The sequence below is a fragment of the Leuciscus leuciscus genome, assembly GCF_965113295.1.
Source record: "Leuciscus leuciscus genome assembly, chromosome: 12".
Lineage (NCBI taxonomy): Eukaryota > Metazoa > Chordata > Actinopteri > Cypriniformes > Leuciscidae > Leuciscus > Leuciscus leuciscus.
In genome coordinates this window covers 7,247,358-7,268,821 of record NC_138736.1, presented here as the reverse complement: position 1 = coordinate 7,268,821, position 21,464 = coordinate 7,247,358, and the positions used below count along the sequence as shown (strand labels likewise).

Genomic DNA, 21,464 nt, shown 5'->3' with positions numbered 1-21,464 from the left:
AAACATTGCTCAAACTGAATTACAAACCTGTATGCCACTTCCAAATTACTGTGTTATGTACTTCGAGAAGAACTGATTATCTTCATTAACAACTATTTATTGTTCTTTTTTTTTCTGGTTGTTCAGATTTTCCCCAATCAATAAAGAGGATCTTTTTGTAAAACTCAATGTTCTTCTGTATCGTGAACATCTGAGAGGAACAATGATTTTAACTTTCTTTAAACAATTTAAACGATTTAAACATTCTTTCTTCCGGATCTGACATCTTTTTTGTTGTAATAAAAGATATTCATTTTGATATCTAGCCTTGTTCATGATGAAAAGCAGCATGCATTCAATTCACATGAATGTTACGGTATCTATTCATCCAAAGCACTTGATTGTTGTTAATTTAAGCAAAGGAAATAATGATTTGATGTCATTTTTGGAAAAAAAAAACATTAAAATGTCTCCATCCTTCTTGCTCAAGGATACGACAGCAGAAAATCTGTATTACTCCTTTATATTTTTTTATTACACAGCTCTGTGGAATACTTGATTCTGATTGGTCTGATATGTCTTAATATTCTCCATCATCATGGTAATACTGTCTACCACTCATCTGGATAACTAAAAACATACTTAACACCAATTTATAGAATAAATAGTGTAATAGTGTTCACACTAAAAGTCACAATAGGAAAAATCCACTTCAAATACTTGGATAATACACTTATTTAACTGATAAAATGAAGTGTGGAATGGGAGGAGCTATCAGACTGATGCTGAATGACCTGGATAACGTTATAAAATTATTACACTAGACAATAGAGTAACTAGTGCATTTGTAGACACTCACTGGCCACTTTATTATGTACACCTCGCTAGTACCGGGTTGGACCCCTATTTTGCCTTCAGAACTGCCTTAATTCTTCATGGCATAGATTCAGCAAGGTTCTGGAAACATTCCTCTGAGATTTTGGTTCATATTGACAGATTTGCTGCAGATTTATGGGCTGCACATCCATGATGTGAATCTCCTGTTCCACCACATCCCAAAGCTGCTCTATTGGATTGAGATCTGGTGACTGTGGAGGCCATTTGAGTTTAGTGAACTCACTGTCATGTTCAAGAAACTAGTTTGAGATGATTTGAGCTTTGTGACATGGTGCGTTATCCTGCTGGAAGTAGCCATCAGAAGATGATACACGGTGGTCATAAAGTGATAGACATGGCCAGATAGGCTGTGGTGTTTAAATTATGCTCAATTGGTACTAAGGAGCCCAAAGTGTGCCAAGAAAATATGTGCCACACCAATACAGCACAAGCAGCAGCCTGGACCATTGATACAAGGCAGGATGGATCCATACTTTTATGTTGTTTACGCCAAATTCTGACCCTACCATCTGTTTGTTGCAGAAGAAATCGAGACTCATCAGATCAGGCAATGTTTTTTTCCAATCTTCTATTGTCCAATTGTGGTGAGTCGTGTGAATTGTAGCCTCAGTTTGCTGTTCTCAGCTGACCGGAGTGGCACAGGTGTGTCTTCTGCTGCTGTTGCCCATGTGCTTTAAGGTTTGACGTGTTGTGCGTTCAGAGATGCTCTTCTCCAGACCTCGGTTGTAACGAGTGGTTATTTGAGTTACTGTTGCCTTTCTATCAGCTCGAACAGGTCTGGTAATTCTCCTCTGATCTCTGGAATCAACAAGGCATTTTCACCCACAGAGCTTCCGCTCACTGGATGTTTTCTCTTTTCCGGACCATTCTCTGTAAATCCTAGAGATTGTGCATGAAAATCCCAGAAGATCAGCAGTTTCTGAAATACTCAGACCAGCCCGTCTGACAACAACAACCATGTCATGTTCAAAGTCACTTAAATCACCTTTCTTCCCCATTCTGATGCTCAGTTTGAACTTCAGCAGATCGTCTTGACCATGTCTACATGCCTAAATGCATTGAATTGCTGCCATGCAATTGGCTGATTAGATATTTGCGTTAACAAGCATGGTGTAAGAGCATAGTGTATATAGCGTAATTTGGGGGACACCTCATGTTTCTCGTCACATTCTTGAAATCCTCGCCTCTTTTTAGTATAAGCAATCTTATTTTTACTTCCAAATTCACGCCCTCACCATCATCATATATTATGTTATGTATAAAGTGTTAAAAACGAGTTACCCTTGGGCCAAAGTATTTCAAGACATTTCATTCATCCTTTATGAATCCAAAACTGTCGCTTTAGCTACAAACTGAAGATAGATTATATAAATAAGTTGTTTTGTGATTGACTAACCTGCGAATGAACGAGTTCATAGACTGTAACTGCTTTCAAAACTTTTATTGCTTCTCTTAAGTTTCTTTAAAAAAAATGTGCACACAAAACTTTACTTACAAATAGCACTATGATGAGTTGCATGATGAAGGGGGAGATTTTTCTTAAAGCTTGGGATAAATAAACGGTTGAAAGGCTGAATGCTCATTACATTCACTTCATGAAAACGGCGTAATTTAAAAATTGTCAATGGCTCTGCTAAAAACTTTTCAACTATCCTCTCATTATAGATACAGAATCTTTCTCGCTATCTTCACACACACTCACACACGCATACAGACCGAGGGAGTGATAAAGTGCAGTGTAAAAGCATCAGACTGGCTGACGCAGCAGAGAATCAGAGATGCCGTTTGCTTTAGAGATGACTGAACTGTGAAGGCTGGGGATCTGGCGTTTTTTAGGACGACTAGCAAAGCATATTTAAGTTTAGAGTGTTCTAGGAGCACATGATGGTTCAGCTGCAAGTGGTACAGTATATCAAAGTAAATTCAAGTTTAAGAGTCCAGAGTGGTGGTGGAGGAGATGTCATCACAGGGCTCACAGAGAGATAGGTGTCACTGAAATACTCTTATAAAAATAAAATCTCTCTCCGTCCGGTGCAACGTCACAAAATTGCTTTTTAACCCAAAATTGCATATAAAACCTACCTTTACAAAACATCCATTTGTTTAGAGCTTATACAATTATTCCAAAATATCTGAGACGACAATAAAAAGGGCTGCCATGCTGATGTCAATTTTTTTTTTTTTTTTTTGTACAAAAAAGCCATTACATATAAATATGAATATGTACAACACGAGCCCTTGGGGAAGTTCATTTTGAATAATTAACAGTCAATTAGGGCAATTGTATCTATGCCTCTAATGATAACATCAAACTATTTTATATTAAATGGCTCACACTATGGAACAAATTATTCACTGGAAACTGGATGGATATTTATGCCACATTGTCTTTGCCAAAGCAGTAATATAGCAAAATTAGCAGCTGCCAAAACGACCCCCTTACAAAAATATTATTAAAGGAAAATTCCAGATTCAACACAAGCCCTATTAACAGCATCTGTGGCATGAAGTCGATTTAAACAGAAAATCATTTGATACTGTAGCTCATTTTGTTACAAAAAAAGTTGAATGCTTGCCCTCTAAACTTCCATTATAAGTGCAAAACTCTCAATTTTTTTTCACAAACTGAGATACAAGTCTAAAAAAAATTCCTGCAGTAACATCATGCCATAGATGATTTTAACTTGTATTTAATTCAGAATATTGCTTAAAGATAACCAAGGGCCTTAAAGACTGATATGAAGTGTCAAAAGAAATCCTCTCGCCGGGGCTAGTAAAGAAATTAAAATGTTGAATGATGAATAAATCTGGGCACCAATAATGACTTTAAACACCTTGTATGTCCTGGGAACTAAAGATCTTCAATTTACTGTAATAATAAATCATAAAAAACTGTTTATGATGCAAGCGTGGCATTATGGGACAGTTTTCAGGAATTAAGGCACTCAATCTTGGGATGTCTTCACTGGTTCAACAGCAGACAATAACTTACAAATGTCCCCCATTCTTGGTGAACCAGTGTTTTGGCATTGCATCATGTGGAAAGGAAACGCACATTAATCCTTTGGTTCTCCATGGATCTTCTCAGAAGCCTTAGAAGGTACAGGTAGGTAATTGTGAGAATGTCAATCTTGGGGTACCATCCTCCATCTTTTACTTCTCTTAAACCCTCTTCTAGTACATGGGACCTTTGGGAGACATGGGACCCTTGGGATTGTACTCCACAGGCATACTCATACAGTCTGACGGGTGACAACGGCCATCCTTGCCCTTCTGTCCAGAGGGTCCTGGAGGTCCAGGAATCCCGGGGATGCCCTGCTGACCAGAAGAACCTGGTGGTCCCATCTTACCATAACCAGGAGGACCAGGGACACCTAAGAGGGATGGGAGGAATGAAAAAGAAATTACAGTATGACCGTGGAATACATTTGGCAAAATGAGCTCCATTTTTGAAAACTGGAGTCAGACCTGGAGCACCCGGAGGACCACTGTCTCCCATCTCTCCTATACCCTTATCTCCTTTCTCTCCCTTTACACCAGGGGCACCTGGGGACACACGAAAGCATCCATGTGGAAGACTGGGCAAATGGAACATTGGACCGCTGTATGAAACATTAGCACATTAGTTCATCTTACCAGGTGGACCCATGGGTCCCTGCCTTCCTTCACGGCCAATCTGCCCAGAGCGGCCCGGCATCCCCGGCGGCCCTTGGATGCCTGGATTTCCATCTTTCCCTGGGGGTCCTGGTCGGCCAGGGGACGCAACCATCTCCACAGGCATCTGCATCCGTGACATGTAGTAGCCCATGCGCTCTGCGGGAACAAATAAACGTTGAAAATCAACCTAAAACACTTTCTCTGTGAAATAAACTAGTGAAAGTCCCAGTGCATTTCTCATCATCTAGATATGTCTGGTCACAAAAGTTCTCTCACCGTCAAAGATCTTTATGACCTGCTGTCTGATGAAGGATCTTATGTCATCATAGTTTACAACAGCCTGGAAAAAATAGATACATTTCGAAGTTAAAATACTCATATACTGCATATATACTATTCTGCAAAACAAGATCTATTGTTTCTCAAAGTAGATATTGTTCTCTATGGTACTGCAGGATGGAAACTGTTTCTGTCAGTTAATAAACTATTCCAGCCAAGGTATTTTAAAAAATTTTCTGTGTACTAAGGCTGCAAAATTTGAAGAAACAATCAAATTGCGATTTAAAATGTGGAAAAAAAAATATATAAAAATACTAAATAAAAATAAGAAATGTATTCACTGTAAAATATTGAATATTTAAGAAAAATTATATAATAATTTTAACATTACAACAATAAAATGACAAAACTAATATTTATGGCTGTCTTAATTCACTTTCAAATGATAAACCAAGAAACTTTGGATGGGAACATAGCTTCTGAATAAGCCTCACATCATTCCCTGGGATTCCTGGTGATCCGGGGGTACCAGCTTGTCCAGGTGAACCGGGGCTTCCCCTTTCGCCACGGGGTCCGGCAGGTCCTATGATCCCTTCTGGTCCTTTGGAGCCAGAGCTAAAACCAAAGGCTCCTCCTGGTGGGCCGGGACGTCCGCGCTCTCCCGGGGCTCCCCTTTGCCCTGCAGTCCCTGCTTCACCCTGGACAGGGTTAAAGGAGTAGCTGTGATTTACCGCACAGGAGACTCTAGGACAATGACCACAGGCTACTCAATGATCCTTGTAATAGCACCGCATAATGGCCTTTATATAGAAACTCAGCACTATACAGTCCACAAAATAAAATGTTCAAGGTCCATCCCATCTACTTTTATGAAAAGGGTGGTGAAAAATACAGTGAACACTATAATTGTGGCCTATAATTTCATTCTGCTTTGCATTATTTTGTGTGAATTCAATTTTCTGCTTCTGAAAAACCCTTTGCTGGTTAAATACTTTTTTTATAACTATTTTTGTAAATTAGCTATTGATTAATCAATGTAGCTTAGTCTACAGATGAGTGAGGGATAGCTTTAATGGCTTGTATTGTAGTGTGCCTTTGCTTTGAAAACATTGAAAATATCTCTTTTTTTTTTTTTTTTAAGTGGACAAAAAACCATTTAAAGTGCTGAATGTGCTGTGCTGTACTTCTATCCCTTACAGCCTCGGCTTTGTTCACATCAAAATAAATATGCGCAGATTCATCAAAGAAATTCCATATTACTTATGTAAACAAATGTCAACTTATGCATACTGTACAATGTAAAATGTAGTGTGTACAGTGTTGTAAATTGGTGTCATCACCAATTTAAAGGAAATTGCATGTGGATTTATGAAGTGGATTGTAAAGAATATCACACAAATGATAATCAGTTTAATGGACTTTTTTTTTTGTGGATAATATACTTAATTGCTACTGTTCTTTGTTATGTTTTTAACTTGGTTATATAAATTCTTGTCTTGTCTAATGTCTGGTCTTGACACATTTTATTGACTATATTTCAATATATTTAATGTAAATAGTTCTACTTAAAAATATATTGGCACCTTAATAGCTTCAATGTAGTTGCCTACTTCTTGCTAACGGCTTGCATTGTAGTTTAGGGTAGGATAGTTTTAATATATTAATTTACAAGTAGCTTGTGAAGCTACAGTTTCAAGCAGCATTCCCAACACTGATGTAGTGCATGTAGCAGTCTATACAGAGCGAGTCACTTGTTTACACATTTAAGGGCTTCTGCTAATGGGTTGAGGGAAAAGCACTGCTCTCATCTCATTCAAGCCCAAACTTCAAAAACCTGACAATGCTGTCCTGTCACAGTGACAGATGCTCCTGTATGGCTTTATTACGGAGTATAATGGTGTCACTATGTAAGCTGAGAGTGGTGTTCAAACAGGCTACTGTGGCAGATGAGGTAAAAAAAATAAAAAATAAAGAGTGATGGCAAAGTCAGGTTAGATAACAGACTCTTGTGATTGCAGATGGAGCCACCTGACAACTTCATTGAACAAATGTAAGCACACAAACTAACTGGATGTTGTTGAGCACACATTGATTGGAGGGGAAAGCCACTCTCTTATGCCTGAATAAGATGTATCCAAATACATGTTAAAAGATGACAGTGTTCAATGGTGCAAAGACATTATAACAAAGATGTGAAAGCAATGCACATTACCTTCAGTCCCTGTGGACCAGGTTCTCCTGGCAGACCTGGGGATCCCTGCGGTTACAAATAATTAGAGGAGTGAAACTGGGACAAATAGTACAGAGTTTTGCAGTAATAACCATTGTGTCTATGTGCACAAGAACACTCCTAAATCAATCAGAATTTGGCCATATTTCGATTAGGAATGTGTAAATATACGGTAATTGCATTAACCTGATTTTAATAATCCAATTAAGCTTCTAGAAAGTTTAGAATTCTAAATAAGACATCTGAAATTTGTAATTCTAATCCAATTAAGCTTCGAGAAAGTTCCTAGAATTCCGAATAAGGAATTCCTAGAATTCTGTTTTCAACAAAAACTTTTATGCATTATGGCCGTTCATTTACACGACAACAGCGTTTTGAGGGCCTGAAAATGCAAACCTTTAAAAAACAGGTTTCAAAGATACCGTTATCGTCTCCATGTAAACTACAAAAACGTGAATTTGGGAAAACGGTGACGTCATGTGCATGCGTATTACGTGTTCAGTCCATAGGCGCATAGTTTTTCTTCACAAAGTGACATCGCCAACTACTGGCCTGCCATGAATAATACAGCATTTTTAATAGTTTTTGCGGATCCGTGTGAACGGGAATCGTTTTCACAATGTTGTCATCTGTACGAGAAAAACGTGAAGGGAAAAACTTTTCCGTTTTTAGAACATCGTTAAACATACCAAGAAAGCTGGCATTTGCCTGTGTTAAATGGAAGCAATAATAACCCAATAAGCTTCTAGAAAGTTTCTAGAATTCTGAACAAGACAGCTGGCATTTACCTGTGCTAATCAGAAGTAATAATAATCCAATTAAACTTCTATAAAGTTTATAAAATTCTAAGTTAGAAAGCTGGCATTTACCCGTGTTAATCTGAAATCTGTTCCATTTAAACACATTATTAAAAATTCAAAACTGACAATACATTTACATCTCTGCATGTCCAAATAAATGTAATTCTGGTTTCTATGAGGCAGAGGCAGTGGTAAAAAAAATTCCAACAGTCAAAGAAACATATTTTAATACAACTTGGAGACAGAATCTTTGGAATGACGGCTTAACAATGATGTGCATTTTGAGTAAATTGTGTTTACAAAGTTGTATATTGTATTTATAAGATCGTATTCTAATGCAAATCAAAGGAGATACTTACGTCTTTACCCGCCGCTCCATCACTTCCTGGTTCACCCTACAGAAAAAAAAGAGTTTGAAAGAATAATTTAATTAGAGTCTATAAAAACTTTTGATAAATATTATTGAAAAGAAACTAAGTTTAGGTACTGACCATCAGCCCGGTATGACCTGGGACCCCTGGGGGGCCAGGCAATCCAGCCTGTCCTCTCTCTCCCGCCTCACCTTTGTCTCCCTTAATGCCCTGGTTAAGAACAAAAAGACACAGTAAAGAATTCAACTCATTAAAAACATCACTGACACATTATCTGTTTCGGAAGACAATTTTGCTCACCAGTCCAGGTGGCCCAACTGGTCCTGGTGGCCCTGAAGATCCGGCAGAACCCTAGAAGTTTCCAGTTGCAAGCATTATACCATTACATTCTCAAGGTTTTTTATTTTCTTTTTTCTGTACACTACCGTTCAAAAGTTTGAGGTCAGTAAGATTAATTTTTTTAATACTTTAATTAAAGTAATATAGACATTAATAATATAGTGATAATATAGACACTTATAATGTTACCATTTTTTTTTACTTCAAATACATGCAGTTTTTTCTTGTTGCTCGTTCTATTCATCAAGTACTCCTGATAAAAAGTATCCTGGTTTCCACAAAAATATTAAAACTGTTTTCAACATTGATAATAATAAGAAGTGTTTCTTGAGCAAATCTGCATATTAGCATGATTTCTGAAGGATCATGTGACACTGAAGACTAGAGTAATGATACTTTGCCATCACAGGAATAAATTACATTTGAAAATATATTAAAATAGAAAACTTATTTTAATTTGTACAAATATTTAACAATATTATGCTTTTTTTACTGTATTAAATAAATACCACCTTGGTGAGTTCTTTCAAAAACATTTAAAAATCTTTAGATTTTTGAACAGTAGTGCATATGTACAAGCTAAAGAAAATAGATTATAAAACATTTTAAATACTTACCATATGTCCTGGAGCTCCAGGTGGTCCTTGAGGTCCAGGAGAACCAGGATCACCCTGAAATACAAGTAAACACATTTTTAATTATCCAGAGGTGTCAGATCGCAAATTCATAGCACAATGCAAGTAAGTGTTGCATTCTCATGTTTACCGCCACTATATAATATTATTTCATTATTTACATACATGTAAATTGTCTTCTAATTACTGCCATGATATAGCAAACGTTTAAAGAGAATATTCCTGAACAAATCAGTTTCTCCCTTGAGTACTGAGGTTTGTTACTTCCACAGTAACATGACAACACACATTAGGAATGTGCAATGGGATCACAAACTTGGAATACATTGGCCAAGCATTTGTATCTTTGTTTGCTTTCTTACATAGACTATGTTTCTGGTTTAAGGGTGCAGAAACCTATTTTCAGAGCATTCTTTCATTATCTGAAATCTATAGAGCATTTGTAGAGAAATCGATGGCGTATTTAAAGGTGCAATGGCAACATATCTAATAGAAAACAGCTAACCTCTAGACCAGCCCTTCCTGTTGCTCCAGCTGGTCCCTGAGGTCCTCTATCTCCCTACAGATAACAATGAAGAAAAGAGAGGGGTGATGCAGCATAAATGACAAAGCATAAATGACAGCATAATATACAGAAATAAAAGCAGCTTTATGTGCAATTAGAAGTGGCAAAAGGATTTGCAAAAATAATGATCGTTTCCAAGCAGTTTCCTTATAGTCCCACCCCAAATTTACGCCATAGGCTGAGCTGGAAGTTGACATGTTGGGCGATTTAAAACAAACAGAACAACATAAAAATTGGATTGGAATAATAACACTTTCATCTCATATATGGCTTACTTGTGGTTGCCTCTGCTCTTTAAGAGAAAGTATTATAACATCAAAAACATTACACACATCAGCTTTAAAGTCAGGATCAATGGAAACTTTCATCTTTTATTCATTTATGCACTAAACTTTTCTAATAGAAAGAAAGACAAGGCTACGAAACACAAGAAAAGGCTCGTACTTTCATTCCTGGGAGACCCGTGTGCCCTTTGATGCCCTTGAAACCCTGGAATGAAAAAACAGTTACACAGTGAGCCTCTTCCAATCAGAGAAAAGTCAAAACTAAAGCAAGTCGAGCTCCTCCTCGGAGACGCTTAATTAAAGTTGACTTTGTTCTTTGTTTCAGGCTTTGTTCCAACTGTTGATTTTTTGTATTCATGTGTCACTGCTTAAATCTATAAAGAACTTGGAAATGAAAACGAAGAAAGAAACGGTTAATACCGGTATTCCCCTGGATCCAGCAGGGCCAGCTGGTCCTGGTTCACCCTGTGTGATTGTAAGAATAAAACAGAGATGAAACAACTGTGACAAAAACAACACACACACACACACATACCTAATATTTATATATATATATATATATATATAATTTTTTTACTGACCCTTAAACCTGGTTTTCCATCTTTGCCATCAAGTCCTTCCATTCCAGGTGGTCCCTTTAAACAAACACAAAATGCAAAGCAAAACAAAATCCTTATTTAGTCAAAGTTTTGATGATCACAGAGACATGATAGGCTGAATGTCTGCTTTAACGGGAATCTATCCAGAGGATTCTGACACTCACAGGCATGCCTGGGCCCCCGGGTGATCCTGGAGGACCTGTGGGTCCCTGTGAGCCCTGAAGTCCAGCACTACCCTAGTGGAGTAGATACATTAAGGTGAGTGCTTGATAGAGAGGCATCTACATTCCACATGTCAAGCCATTTTACATCCAAAGTGCGGTGTGTCAGAGTGCTTGTTTGTGAAAGTGACCGTTAGAGATAATGCAGATGAATGTAAACGGTGAGTCGTCCATCAAATGTCATTGCTCTTATAAGGATTTATTTCCTACGTGAGCGAGGAATGTCACCCATGTGGTATAATTTCATTCATCAATGCTTGTTCAGGCATTATAGAACTGTCACTTGCTTTCTCAGCCTGTGGTCCTGGAGGGCCCGCAGGACCTGCTTTTCCCGGGAAACCTGGAGGACCCTGGAGACATGAAGGCAACAGTAAGAGATCTGGGATTGTGCCATTAGCATATACAAAGAGATGAAGCTTATTTCAGAATCTATTTCTATTCTATATTCGAATAAAACTGAATATTGAATGAAAAAATGTTGGGCGAAACTTGACTTAATCCATCAGGAATTGATTGGATTGTGAAAAGTGGGTGTCCCATACCAGAATGCGAGTGGACTCTATATGACAGGTAAGGGAAATAGTGACTAAATGATGAATGATAATGATTGAAATCCCACCTGTTGTCCTGGGAATCCTTGGGATCCTTGGAAGCCCTGAATACAAAAGATGTGAGAACTGTTACTGTGCGCACTGTAATTTGTAAACACAGCAACAAAATGAAGGGGATCCACCTGGGAATTTACTGACTGGATACACAAAGTTATAAATATTTATTTTCCAAGGAAAAACAGTATATGTTTAGAACATTTCTCAGATCTTGGGCTTGTAAATTTGAAAACGCAAACAGAACAGCTTGCTCTACATATTGTATTATGAATAAATAAGGTATCACGAGAATGTGATATCAAGGGATATGACATATATAGAAACATATTTTAAAGAAAGATTTTTGTTGCCAATACATCAGTGACATGCTTTCATACCTGATCTCCCTTTGGTCCCACGGGTCCCGATGTTCCAGCTTCCCCTTTAGGACCCTGCCAGTCAAAAAAAAAAAAAAACGTATGTTGTTCAACACTACAAATTGTCACAGTTTTTGAGAACAAAGTTGAATCTTTGTGAAAAGGAAAGAACAAAAATCAATGTTCTCCTAACAGTTTTTCAAGTTGAAGCTAGTTTGTTTGATCTGAGAGTTATTACTCACAAAGAGAATACAAAAGAGAATCTGGCTTCTAATATATATCGTGCATGATTATCAGCCATCCAAGATAGACATAAAGGTTGGTTTTGAAAAAGCCAATGAAAAAGCTTTTAAGCTTTCCTGTAGCTCAGTGGTAAGAGCATTGCGTTAACAACGCAAGGTTGTGGGTTCGATCCCAGGGGATTGCACATACCTATGTATAAATGTATAGGATAATGCAATGTAAGTCTCTTTGGATAAAAGCGTCTGCCAAATGCATAAATGTAAATGTAAAAGCCAAACCAATGAAGTGCAGTGCTATTGAGGGTCAGAGTATACGAGAAGTAGAAATAATAACAGCATTAAAACTGGATGTTTACTCACTGCTGGGCCAGCCGGTCCTTGATAACCTGGAGATCCCGGTGGGCCCTATATAAAACGAGTGCAAAGTTTCAAACACTGTTTATCAAGTCATTCAAATACTTCCTCAGTGTATGTTCCTGTGTGGCTTGAACCCCCCAAAGGAGAGTCAGAATAAAAGGAGAATAAAGGGTTGAGGTGTTCTGAAAAGTAGGCATTTTTTGTGGCATATGATGAATGTGGCAAAAGTTTAGGGTCAGTAAGATTTTGTAAATTTTTTAAGAAATGAACACTCGCATTCAACAAGGACATATTACGATTAAAATTAAATTAAATACTTTTACATTGTTACAAAAGATTTATATTTTAAATAAACGCTGTTCTTTCGAACGTTCTATTCATCAAAGAATCCTCGGTATCATCATGATATAAATCATCACGATATCATGGTTTCCACAAAAATATTAGGCAGCATAACTGTTTTTGTTTCAACATTGATAAGAATAAGAAATGTTTCTTGAGCAGCAAATCAGCATATTAAAATGATTTCTGAAGGATCAGTGTATTGATGCTGAAAATTCAGCTTTGCATCACACGAATAAAATACATTATAAATACATTTAAAAGTCCCACTGTGGCGAAAATCAAGCTTTTAATGTTGTTTATATGTCTGTGTTGTGTTTTTAATATGCTTTAAGACAAAGCATGTGTAAATTCATAAGTCAACACCATTGCTGATTATTTCCTCCTTAAAAGTGCAGTTAACCAAAGACAGTCTCAGGTTTGAAATCGCTGGTGTTTCTGACATCACAAACTACAGTGTAACCAATCAAGTCATCGTGTGATGGTCAACGAGTGGATCTCTGAGCTGGTGTGAGTGAGTGGAGGCGGGGCTAATTTGCATATTCATAGAACACTAAATGAGGCAAGGGTGTAGAGTTACAATCAAGCTATTTTAAGGTATGAAGAAATTTGATCAAGGAATAAAGTTGAAATACTGTATGTAATTTTGGTGATCAAAGATGAATTTAAGGGATGCAATTATTGACTACAGGGGGACTTTAAATAGAAAACAGTTTTTTTAAAATTGTAATAATATTTTAAAATATTACGTATTTACAAATATTATATTTTTAGTGTAGTTTTGATTAAAAAATTGCATCCTTGGTGAGGATAAAAAACTTCTTTCAAAAATCATAATAAATCTTACTGACCCAAAACTTTAAATATAGATGTATTTATACACATTTAAACAGGAGTTTAAAACATTTCATGACATTTGTGATGCGTGAAACTTATTGACATAAAAAAACAGATCCCATTGAAAGTCACTGAATAATCTGGACACTGTAAGTTTAACATTGTTCAAACAGAGCAGTCTTACTGATTCTCCTTTATGCCCCGCAGTGCCTGGACTGCCACGCTCTCCTTTAAGTCCCTGGAAAAAAGAATAACGATTTCAACCCGCCAATCAAACATTTAGCAGTTATATCACCTGTCACAAAACATTAAAATATGATGCCTCTGCATCTGGTCCATTGCATAAAATGTCTATTCCACTTACAGGGAGTCCAGGTGGTCCCATATTGCCAGGATAGCCAGGATTTCCTGGTGGACCCTTGATAAAACAACAAAACCACTCAATAAAACAGCAAACTGTGCATAGGTGCCTTTTTAGTCTATATTCCCGAATTACTCGAGACATACACTGGAAGATGACTCACCTGTTCACCTTTCTGTCCTGGAAGCCCATCTGTCCCTCTCTGACCTTGTTGACCCTATGATTAAAAAAAAGAAAAAAAGAAGCAAAGAGGCATTAGAGAAAGAGCTGGAAAAATATTAATATTATAAAATCACACAATAATCAAGCTCCTTTTTGGTCTTGTTGGAGAATTCTTATGGTTTCTCACCGCATTGCAGTTCAGATCATTTTGATCTTAATCACAATACAAAAAAAGTGTATACATCTGCCACCAGATTGGCATTTATTCCATAAGCAAGTGTTGAAAGTAAGGGGAATTAATTCATGTAATTTGTATTCCAGAAACACAGCCAAATGATGCAGAGTTTTTCTTTTTATTGTTTTTACCTTTATAGTCACGGAACAAAACATGCCTTTCAGCTATTGCAAGCATAATGCGGTGTAGACCTGAGCTGAATACCATATTGGATAATCATTTTACATCCAGTAAATGCTTCCTGCATATAGATATAACACTTAAAGTATGTTTTTTTTTTCTTTTTCTTAATCGATTTGACTAATTTCCCTAAACAAAGGTCAGTGCTCTTTGAACAATTAACAATGTTTCTAGACTGATTGTTCTTATTTATTAATATTTTTTTTTCTAAACGCATTGATCTTAGTTAAAGGAGTTCTTTATCTTAGTGCTGTTTACATTTTTGCTGCATTTTGTCTATATTGTTACTACACTATATGTATATATGTAGTATGTATATTAATTGAATATTATTTTATTTGTATTGAATTGTAATATACTAGTAATGTCCTTGTTACATATGTTACATGTACTTACCATAGTAATAACAGTAAATTATGCATAATTACATGCAACTAACCCTCAACCAAAACCTAATCCTACCCTAACCCTATAGTAAGTACATGTACTTGCTTAATATTACTCAGTACTTAAATATATAATTACACTGTAACAATGACACCTTAAAATAAAGTGTAACCTGTTTTGGAGCTAGCTACTCATAGAGTAAATCTTTGATTTCTTGGTCAATATGTCAAAACAAATGCTGTATTGTCTGTCTTTTAGTAACTCTCTGATTAAAAAGCATCAATAAAAAGAGCTAAGAGTTAAAAACTAAGTAAAGTTTCGCCCTCTGGAAAGAAAACATTTTTATAGGGTAATTTTATTCAGCTATAGGTCAAGACTCTTCAGGAACTAAATAACGGCTTATGGTTGTCTCTACTCATTAAACAGAAATATGAGGGGGAGTATTTGACTTCATCTTTAAATACAAGAGGAAATAAAGCCCCTCCATTGGCTGTGTCTGTTGGCAATGCATTTCTGTTATTCTCCTTAATCTTGCTGACTGCACAGTCTCCTCAGTGTTTCAGTTATATATCATTCTATTAGTGGATCAATTCCACAGAAAATTTCAATTTGGAAAACATCAGCCTACTGTAAATCTTTATTTACATTTTTTTGTGCTAATAGGAAAAGAAAAAAAATCCTGCAAAAAATCTACACCGCTGAGTTTGTTGTTTCAGATTCGATTGAAGCACATTAAAGAGAATCAGATAATGCTCACAAAGCATAAAGCTGGTCGACATTAAAATAAAATCCATTCTGACTCAGACTCGATTCATCAGCAAGCCCAAATCTCTGCTAAAACATGCTGTTCAAGACGTTGCAAAATAACCTGTCAGCACCACATGTTGGAGAGATAATCGAACAAGCACCACAACAGTACAGTCTTATTTCTATATCATGGAATTTATTAAGATGCATGAGAGAAGTTGAACTGGTAATGTAATTAAACATCTTCTGAATGTGTTTGTTTGGGGCGGATCGTGAGTTGGCGTGCTTTGACTTACACTCAGGCCAGGGGGTCCTTGAGCACCAGGAAAACCAATATTCCCCTATGAGAGAAAGATAATAAGAGAGCAACATTTAGAAACATCTTCCTTTATAATGGACAAAATCAATAAACAAACAAGCAATCCCGTTAGAAGTCCCTCGCACCCGCCTCTTCATTTCTCATTGTCATGCAGCCTGTTTCACTTCGTTTTAAACTGAATGTGATGTTAGTGCTAAAGTGTGATGAAACTCAACAGAATAAAACATACAGTAAAAACAGTAGTATTGTGAAATAGTATTACTATTCTAATTTTTATATATTTTAAAATGTCATGTATTCCTATGATGGCAAAATTTTCAGCATCATTACTCCTTCAGAAATCATTATAATATGCTGATTTGCTGATTTTCTTATCAATGTTGAAACCAGTTATGCAGCTTAACATCATTGTGGAAACCATGATACTTTTTTTTTAGAACAGCATTTATTTAAAAAATAGAAATATTTTGTAACAATCCAAACGTATGAAATGCATTCTATCTGAAAAGAATCATTACTTTGTTTTAAAACAACAACAACAAAGGTTGTGTGCATATATATATTGCACAGTGATAAAAAAAAAAAAAAAAAAAAAAAAAATGAAAGGCCCTTCATATCAAAAAGGGTTGCAGACTCCTGGTCTATAATAAGAATCCTCCCAAGCCATTGCACACAAGTTAAAACGGGCACAAGCTAAGTCTTAACTCTCATTTCCATCTTGAAATTAGGTTAGGCACAGGTTTGGGACTCTTTTGAAAAACCTTCTTCATTTCTGGGCCAAACCTGTAGGGGGCTCTCTAACCTCACAGCAAACAGTAGCTACTATGCTGCTTTCCCTTCTTGGTCCTTCCTAATTGAAAACACTGAACCTGAAAGAAAATAGATCGTGCAAACAAACACTGCATCATGGGACTAAATGCTAATGACTAAATTAAGTCATGCAGAACAGTTCGCCGTATGCTGCACTTCTGAAACAAGGTCTCAGCATTGAGATTTGTCTCTTATGACATGGGCAGCACTCTGAAAGCCATCTGGGGTCACTCAGTCTCAGTTACTAAGAAAAGAGGGCTAAAAAAAGGGAATCCTGCCAGAAATAGCCTTTTAGGGAGACTATCTAGAGCATAATGGATAAAGTGGAAACTTACCGGGATTCCAGCAGTACCAGGAGGTCCTCGCTCACCTCTAAGACCCTGAAGACACAGATAAGGATAATGTTTTATAGAAAACAGGAGATATAATGGAAGCAACCATTATAACTGAGTTGGGGGGGACACCTTTTTGGAAAATAATCATTACTGGCAATATAACATGATGACTAAGAGCAAACAGAAGCCTTGCATCAGCAGTGAACTGAATGAATGTGCATGGGTAAGTAATCCTACTATCCCAAACACCCACCTAACTGGCTTTCAGGAAATCCTTTAGGATGACTGGGCATATATTACATCATCTAATTAATATTCATGAGTCAAGATGATAAGGTTTATAAATGTGTCCCTCCGCCCACCTTTTCAGATCATTCCAAAGCCACTGATCACACAGATCTGGGACCGAATATGGGACAGAATTAATACAATGTGAGTGTCTTATTGGGCTCTTATATAATCTCTAATTTGGCACTGGTAGTAATGAAACGGTTATCGGAATCTCTTACCGGTTCTCCTCGGCCTCCTGGGCTCCCTGGGAATCCGGGCAGCCCTGGTGGACCAGTGCACTGACCACTGTTACCCGTCTTAAAACATTGAGCAGACATAAGGGGTTACATTCAAAAAATGCTTGAACAATTTGAAAACAAAAATAAGTAATGACTTTTATGTGATGTAAGGGAATTGCTTTGTGTCAGTACAATGGAATAAATGAACATTTTCAGTTGCGTGGCAGTACTTTCAGATCAGTATAGCTTTTTAAGTAATAAGTTACTTTTTGCAGAGAGTAGCAGTATCGTGTGATATAGCTTCCCTAAAGTGTTCTTTCTAGCATTCTGATTAATTTTGTGAACTGGTTTGTTTGGACATTCCTGCAAATGAACCGTTTCAAAAGAATGATCCACTGATTCAGTGAGACCATTTGTATAACTGCCTATGTGAACTATTTAGCAAAATGCTGCTGTTCATCATGGTCATTTATACAACAAAGTGTTTTTCCTAGTTAAAAGTGCCCCTATTATGCTTTTCAGATATTACATTTCATGTAGTGTGTTATAAAGCTGTTTGTGAATGGAAAAGGTCTGCAAAGGTTAAAAAATTAAAGTAAACGCCTCCGGAGTTGAAATTCAGATATGGTAATGGCCGATTTGTTTCCGACGCGCGGTGTAAACGGTAGACCAATCAAAACAGACTGGGCCATCTGACCAATCAGAGCAGAGTTGGCTTTTGGAAAGGAGAAAAACTTAATCCTTTATCAAACCGTTTCAGATGCTGTGAGAAAAGAGGAGATACTACAATATATATTATGAGAAAATACATGCAAACCTATTGTTTGGAAGCTTTAAAATATTATAATTAGGGCTATACAACAAATATGCCATAAGTAAAAAAACTAAAAATATATGATGAACAGAAACATTTAACTAAATATTTTAGTTTTTAATATTAACTTTAGTTTTTATATTAATATTAACTTTATAATATTATAACCTAATCTTATTTAATATTATCCACAAACTTACGGGCCCACTTGGTGTTTCCTCTCTCTGCAGCTTCTCAAAACACTGTAAAGGTGATCATAGAGATGGGTTCAGAAAACTGTGCGCATTCAAACAGTACTATATGTTGTAGCATGAGCAAAACCAATGGGTATTCTAGGAAGCGAAAAGGAATACCAAACAGAAAACACAAACCCACACCCTTGTCTGTTTAATACCAATCACTTCATCTATCATTCATCCATCTCACCCGTTCACATCCTTCTAAGGGCACAGCGCCAGGCTTGCCCTGATCTCCCTTCTCGCCCTTAGAGCCAACAATGCCGGGCACACCTGGTAGGCCCTTGGAGCAATCGCCACAGCCCTCCTACAGTGAAGCAAACACATGTGTTCTCACACTACAAAGAGCACATGAACAAAAAATACACAGCATCGACATGCAAATACTAGTGAATAGCGTCGCTGCGTTGAAGAGTAGTGAGGTTCAGACAGACTGAGGAGTATGCATGAAATATAAACACAGGATATTTTTGTTAACACTAAAGATCGTGCTCTCACATGCCAGTTTGATAGAGCAGGAATTAAAGAATCCAAACCTCAGCTCAAAGAACGCACAAGGTTTCAAAGCCAAAAACTAGGGTTTATGAAATAAATGAGTTTTAAATCGACTCTGATCAGAGATATTCTTCTGCCCAAACAGCACACATACGTCACTGAGACATGGGTGAAAAAGATTCTTAAAAAATAATAATTTTTTTATTTTACTTTATTTTTTGTTTTTTCCTTTTTTTACAAACATTTGATAAACATCTAAATAAAATCTTAAACACCTTAAATGCATCTGCTGAACGGCTTTCAAACATCAGCCAGGGATTTTTAAGCACATGAGAAAATGCTCAGAATGTGTATTTAAAGAAATGAATACTTTAATTTAGCAATGATGCATTAAATGCATTAAAAGTGACTGTAACATTGTTACAAATCTATTTCAAACAAGTTCTTTGAGCTTTCTATTCATCAAAGAATACTGAAAAATGAATCATGGTTTCCACAAAAATAGTAAGCAGCACAACTGTTTTCAACATTAATAATAATAATAAGAAATGTTTTTTGAGCACCAAATCAAGTATCATGTGAGACTGAAATTCAGCTGTGCCATCAGAGGAATAAATTACATTTTAAAATATATGAAATATAATATTTCACAATATTGATGTTGTAGTGTATTTTTTTATCAAATAAATGTAGATTCTGTGAGCAGAATGGTAGTTTGAATCAATACATTTTAATTACTTTGTCATGCAAGCATCCTAAAATATGTATTCATATGGTTGCATACTTGAAATGAAATATGTCTGGCTTTAATTGCAGCACTTGTTTTTGTGCAATGTGCATCAGGAGTTCCCTGCATCATATATCTATCCACCAAGGGGTGTTTGGCATAAAAAAGTTTAAAGCACTAAATGGCATCAATGTCTTGATGTCGTATGTGTAGTATTTGTATACACATTACTGGATAATACCAGTGTTTCATTGCACATGCATATTAATAATTCTATAGACAGATGGACACCTGCAGTTAATACAGAGATGCAGATTAAACTGTTTGTTTACCTTGCCTGGGGAATCCTGAGGCGGAAGACTAGGAAGCTGCAAGATGGAGGAGACAGTCAGGTATGGTGACGGCATCAAAAAACATTTTTCATTTCACAACAACTGAATGTGCAATTATCATCAGAAGTTCAGAAGAAAGTGACTATGATGAGACCAAGGCAATGCAGTTCACTAAGTTATTTTTGAAAGCATTGCTTTGAAGTCTACAATTAAGTTATGATCTCATTAGGTCATTAATAACAAAAATCTAATTTTAATAAGGGAATTATGTTGCATGAAATTATTCAGAAAAAAAAATATCTGAGAATAATTTAACATGATACATTATTTCACATTATGCTAAATTTATTAAACTGTCATTTTAAAACAGTTCACTGATTAATTGCATCTATAAACATGTAAATGAAAGTGCATTTAGTTATGGTTGAAAATATTATGCTAGTCGGTCATTTACAGCATGGATAAGAAGTTACTTCACATCTTACTTTTAAAGCATTAGTTTCAGAGCACAAAAGATATCCAGAAAAACGACAATTCCAAACATTCCTATGTGCAACACCCACAACAAGAACTCACGTGGAGTATGTAACGAACCCCCAGAGTACTTTAAAGTATTTGAAGGAATTAAACTCAAATTCCACGATGTATTTCATGCACTTGGCCCATTTTGGTATCGAGGACTGGAATATTACTCAAACCACAGTTACCTGAACTCAACCTGAGAGCTTGACCGAGGATGAGAGCGTCGCTCAGATGCTCTTGAAGGTGCTATGAGCATCCAGATACTGATGTGCTTCCAGTACATCATCTCCTCTCACCACTGGATGGTCTGGGCTCTCCACAGCTCAATAAAGTGGTTTCATTCCGGGACCACTCATACCTTATGCAATCCAATTACTTTTAATCCAAACTACTGTAATTACGAGTTTTTAAAAGAACCATTTGAATTCCTGATGTTATTCGTTACTCATTTAATTGATCTATTTAGTGTTTTTGACTGTACAATTTTGAATATTAATGAACTAGCTTTGGGATTAAGCTGTTTGTGGGGTCTGTTTTTTTAGCGAGTTAATATAACATGGTTTAGATCTGATTGTGCTCTGGAAGAACTCGGTGGTCGGATTCTGCTGATAGAAGTGGAGCAGAGCAGAGCAGACCAGGATAGAAGTCTGTCCAAATTTCCGCTGCAGGCTGGAAGCCCAGAGCTCTGATTCCAG

The 21,464-nt window shown here is 36.6% G+C and overlaps 1 protein-coding gene across 3 annotated transcripts in view; it reads right to left on the bottom strand.

The window, feature by feature from the left end:
* Window positions 1-2,302: 2,302 nt before the first annotated feature.
* col16a1 (collagen, type XVI, alpha 1) overlaps window positions 2,303-21,464 on the bottom strand; it is a 70,529-nt gene continuing 51,367 nt past the window's right edge. For all 3 annotated transcript variants that reach the window (XM_082187016.1, XM_082187014.1, XM_082187015.1), the window contains 28 exons: window positions 20,248-20,283; window positions 18,884-19,000; window positions 18,658-18,699; window positions 17,644-17,721; window positions 17,135-17,179; window positions 15,967-16,011; window positions 14,123-14,176; window positions 13,963-14,016; window positions 13,783-13,836; window positions 12,423-12,467; window positions 11,842-11,895; window positions 11,476-11,511; window positions 11,144-11,206; window positions 10,800-10,871; window positions 10,618-10,671; window positions 10,457-10,501; window positions 10,197-10,241; window positions 9,693-9,746; window positions 9,170-9,223; window positions 8,514-8,564; window positions 8,334-8,423; window positions 8,202-8,237; window positions 7,025-7,069; window positions 5,307-5,510; window positions 4,810-4,873; window positions 4,513-4,689; window positions 4,345-4,422; window positions 2,303-4,250 (listed from right to left, as the gene is read on the bottom strand). In XM_082187016.1, the coding sequence (XP_082043142.1) occupies window positions 4,051-4,250; window positions 4,345-4,422; window positions 4,513-4,689; window positions 4,810-4,873; window positions 5,307-5,510; window positions 7,025-7,069; window positions 8,202-8,237; window positions 8,334-8,423; window positions 8,514-8,564; window positions 9,170-9,223; window positions 9,693-9,746; window positions 10,197-10,241; window positions 10,457-10,501; window positions 10,618-10,671; window positions 10,800-10,871; window positions 11,144-11,206; window positions 11,476-11,511; window positions 11,842-11,895; window positions 12,423-12,467; window positions 13,783-13,836; window positions 13,963-14,016; window positions 14,123-14,176; window positions 15,967-16,011; window positions 17,135-17,179; window positions 17,644-17,721; window positions 18,658-18,699; window positions 18,884-19,000; window positions 20,248-20,283 (1,992 nt within the window). In that variant the 3' untranslated portion in view covers window positions 2,303-4,050. The remainder of the gene's footprint in view (window positions 4,251-4,344; window positions 4,423-4,512; window positions 4,690-4,809; window positions 4,874-5,306; window positions 5,511-7,024; window positions 7,070-8,201; window positions 8,238-8,333; window positions 8,424-8,513; window positions 8,565-9,169; window positions 9,224-9,692; window positions 9,747-10,196; window positions 10,242-10,456; window positions 10,502-10,617; window positions 10,672-10,799; window positions 10,872-11,143; window positions 11,207-11,475; window positions 11,512-11,841; window positions 11,896-12,422; window positions 12,468-13,782; window positions 13,837-13,962; window positions 14,017-14,122; window positions 14,177-15,966; window positions 16,012-17,134; window positions 17,180-17,643; window positions 17,722-18,657; window positions 18,700-18,883; window positions 19,001-20,247; window positions 20,284-21,464) is intronic.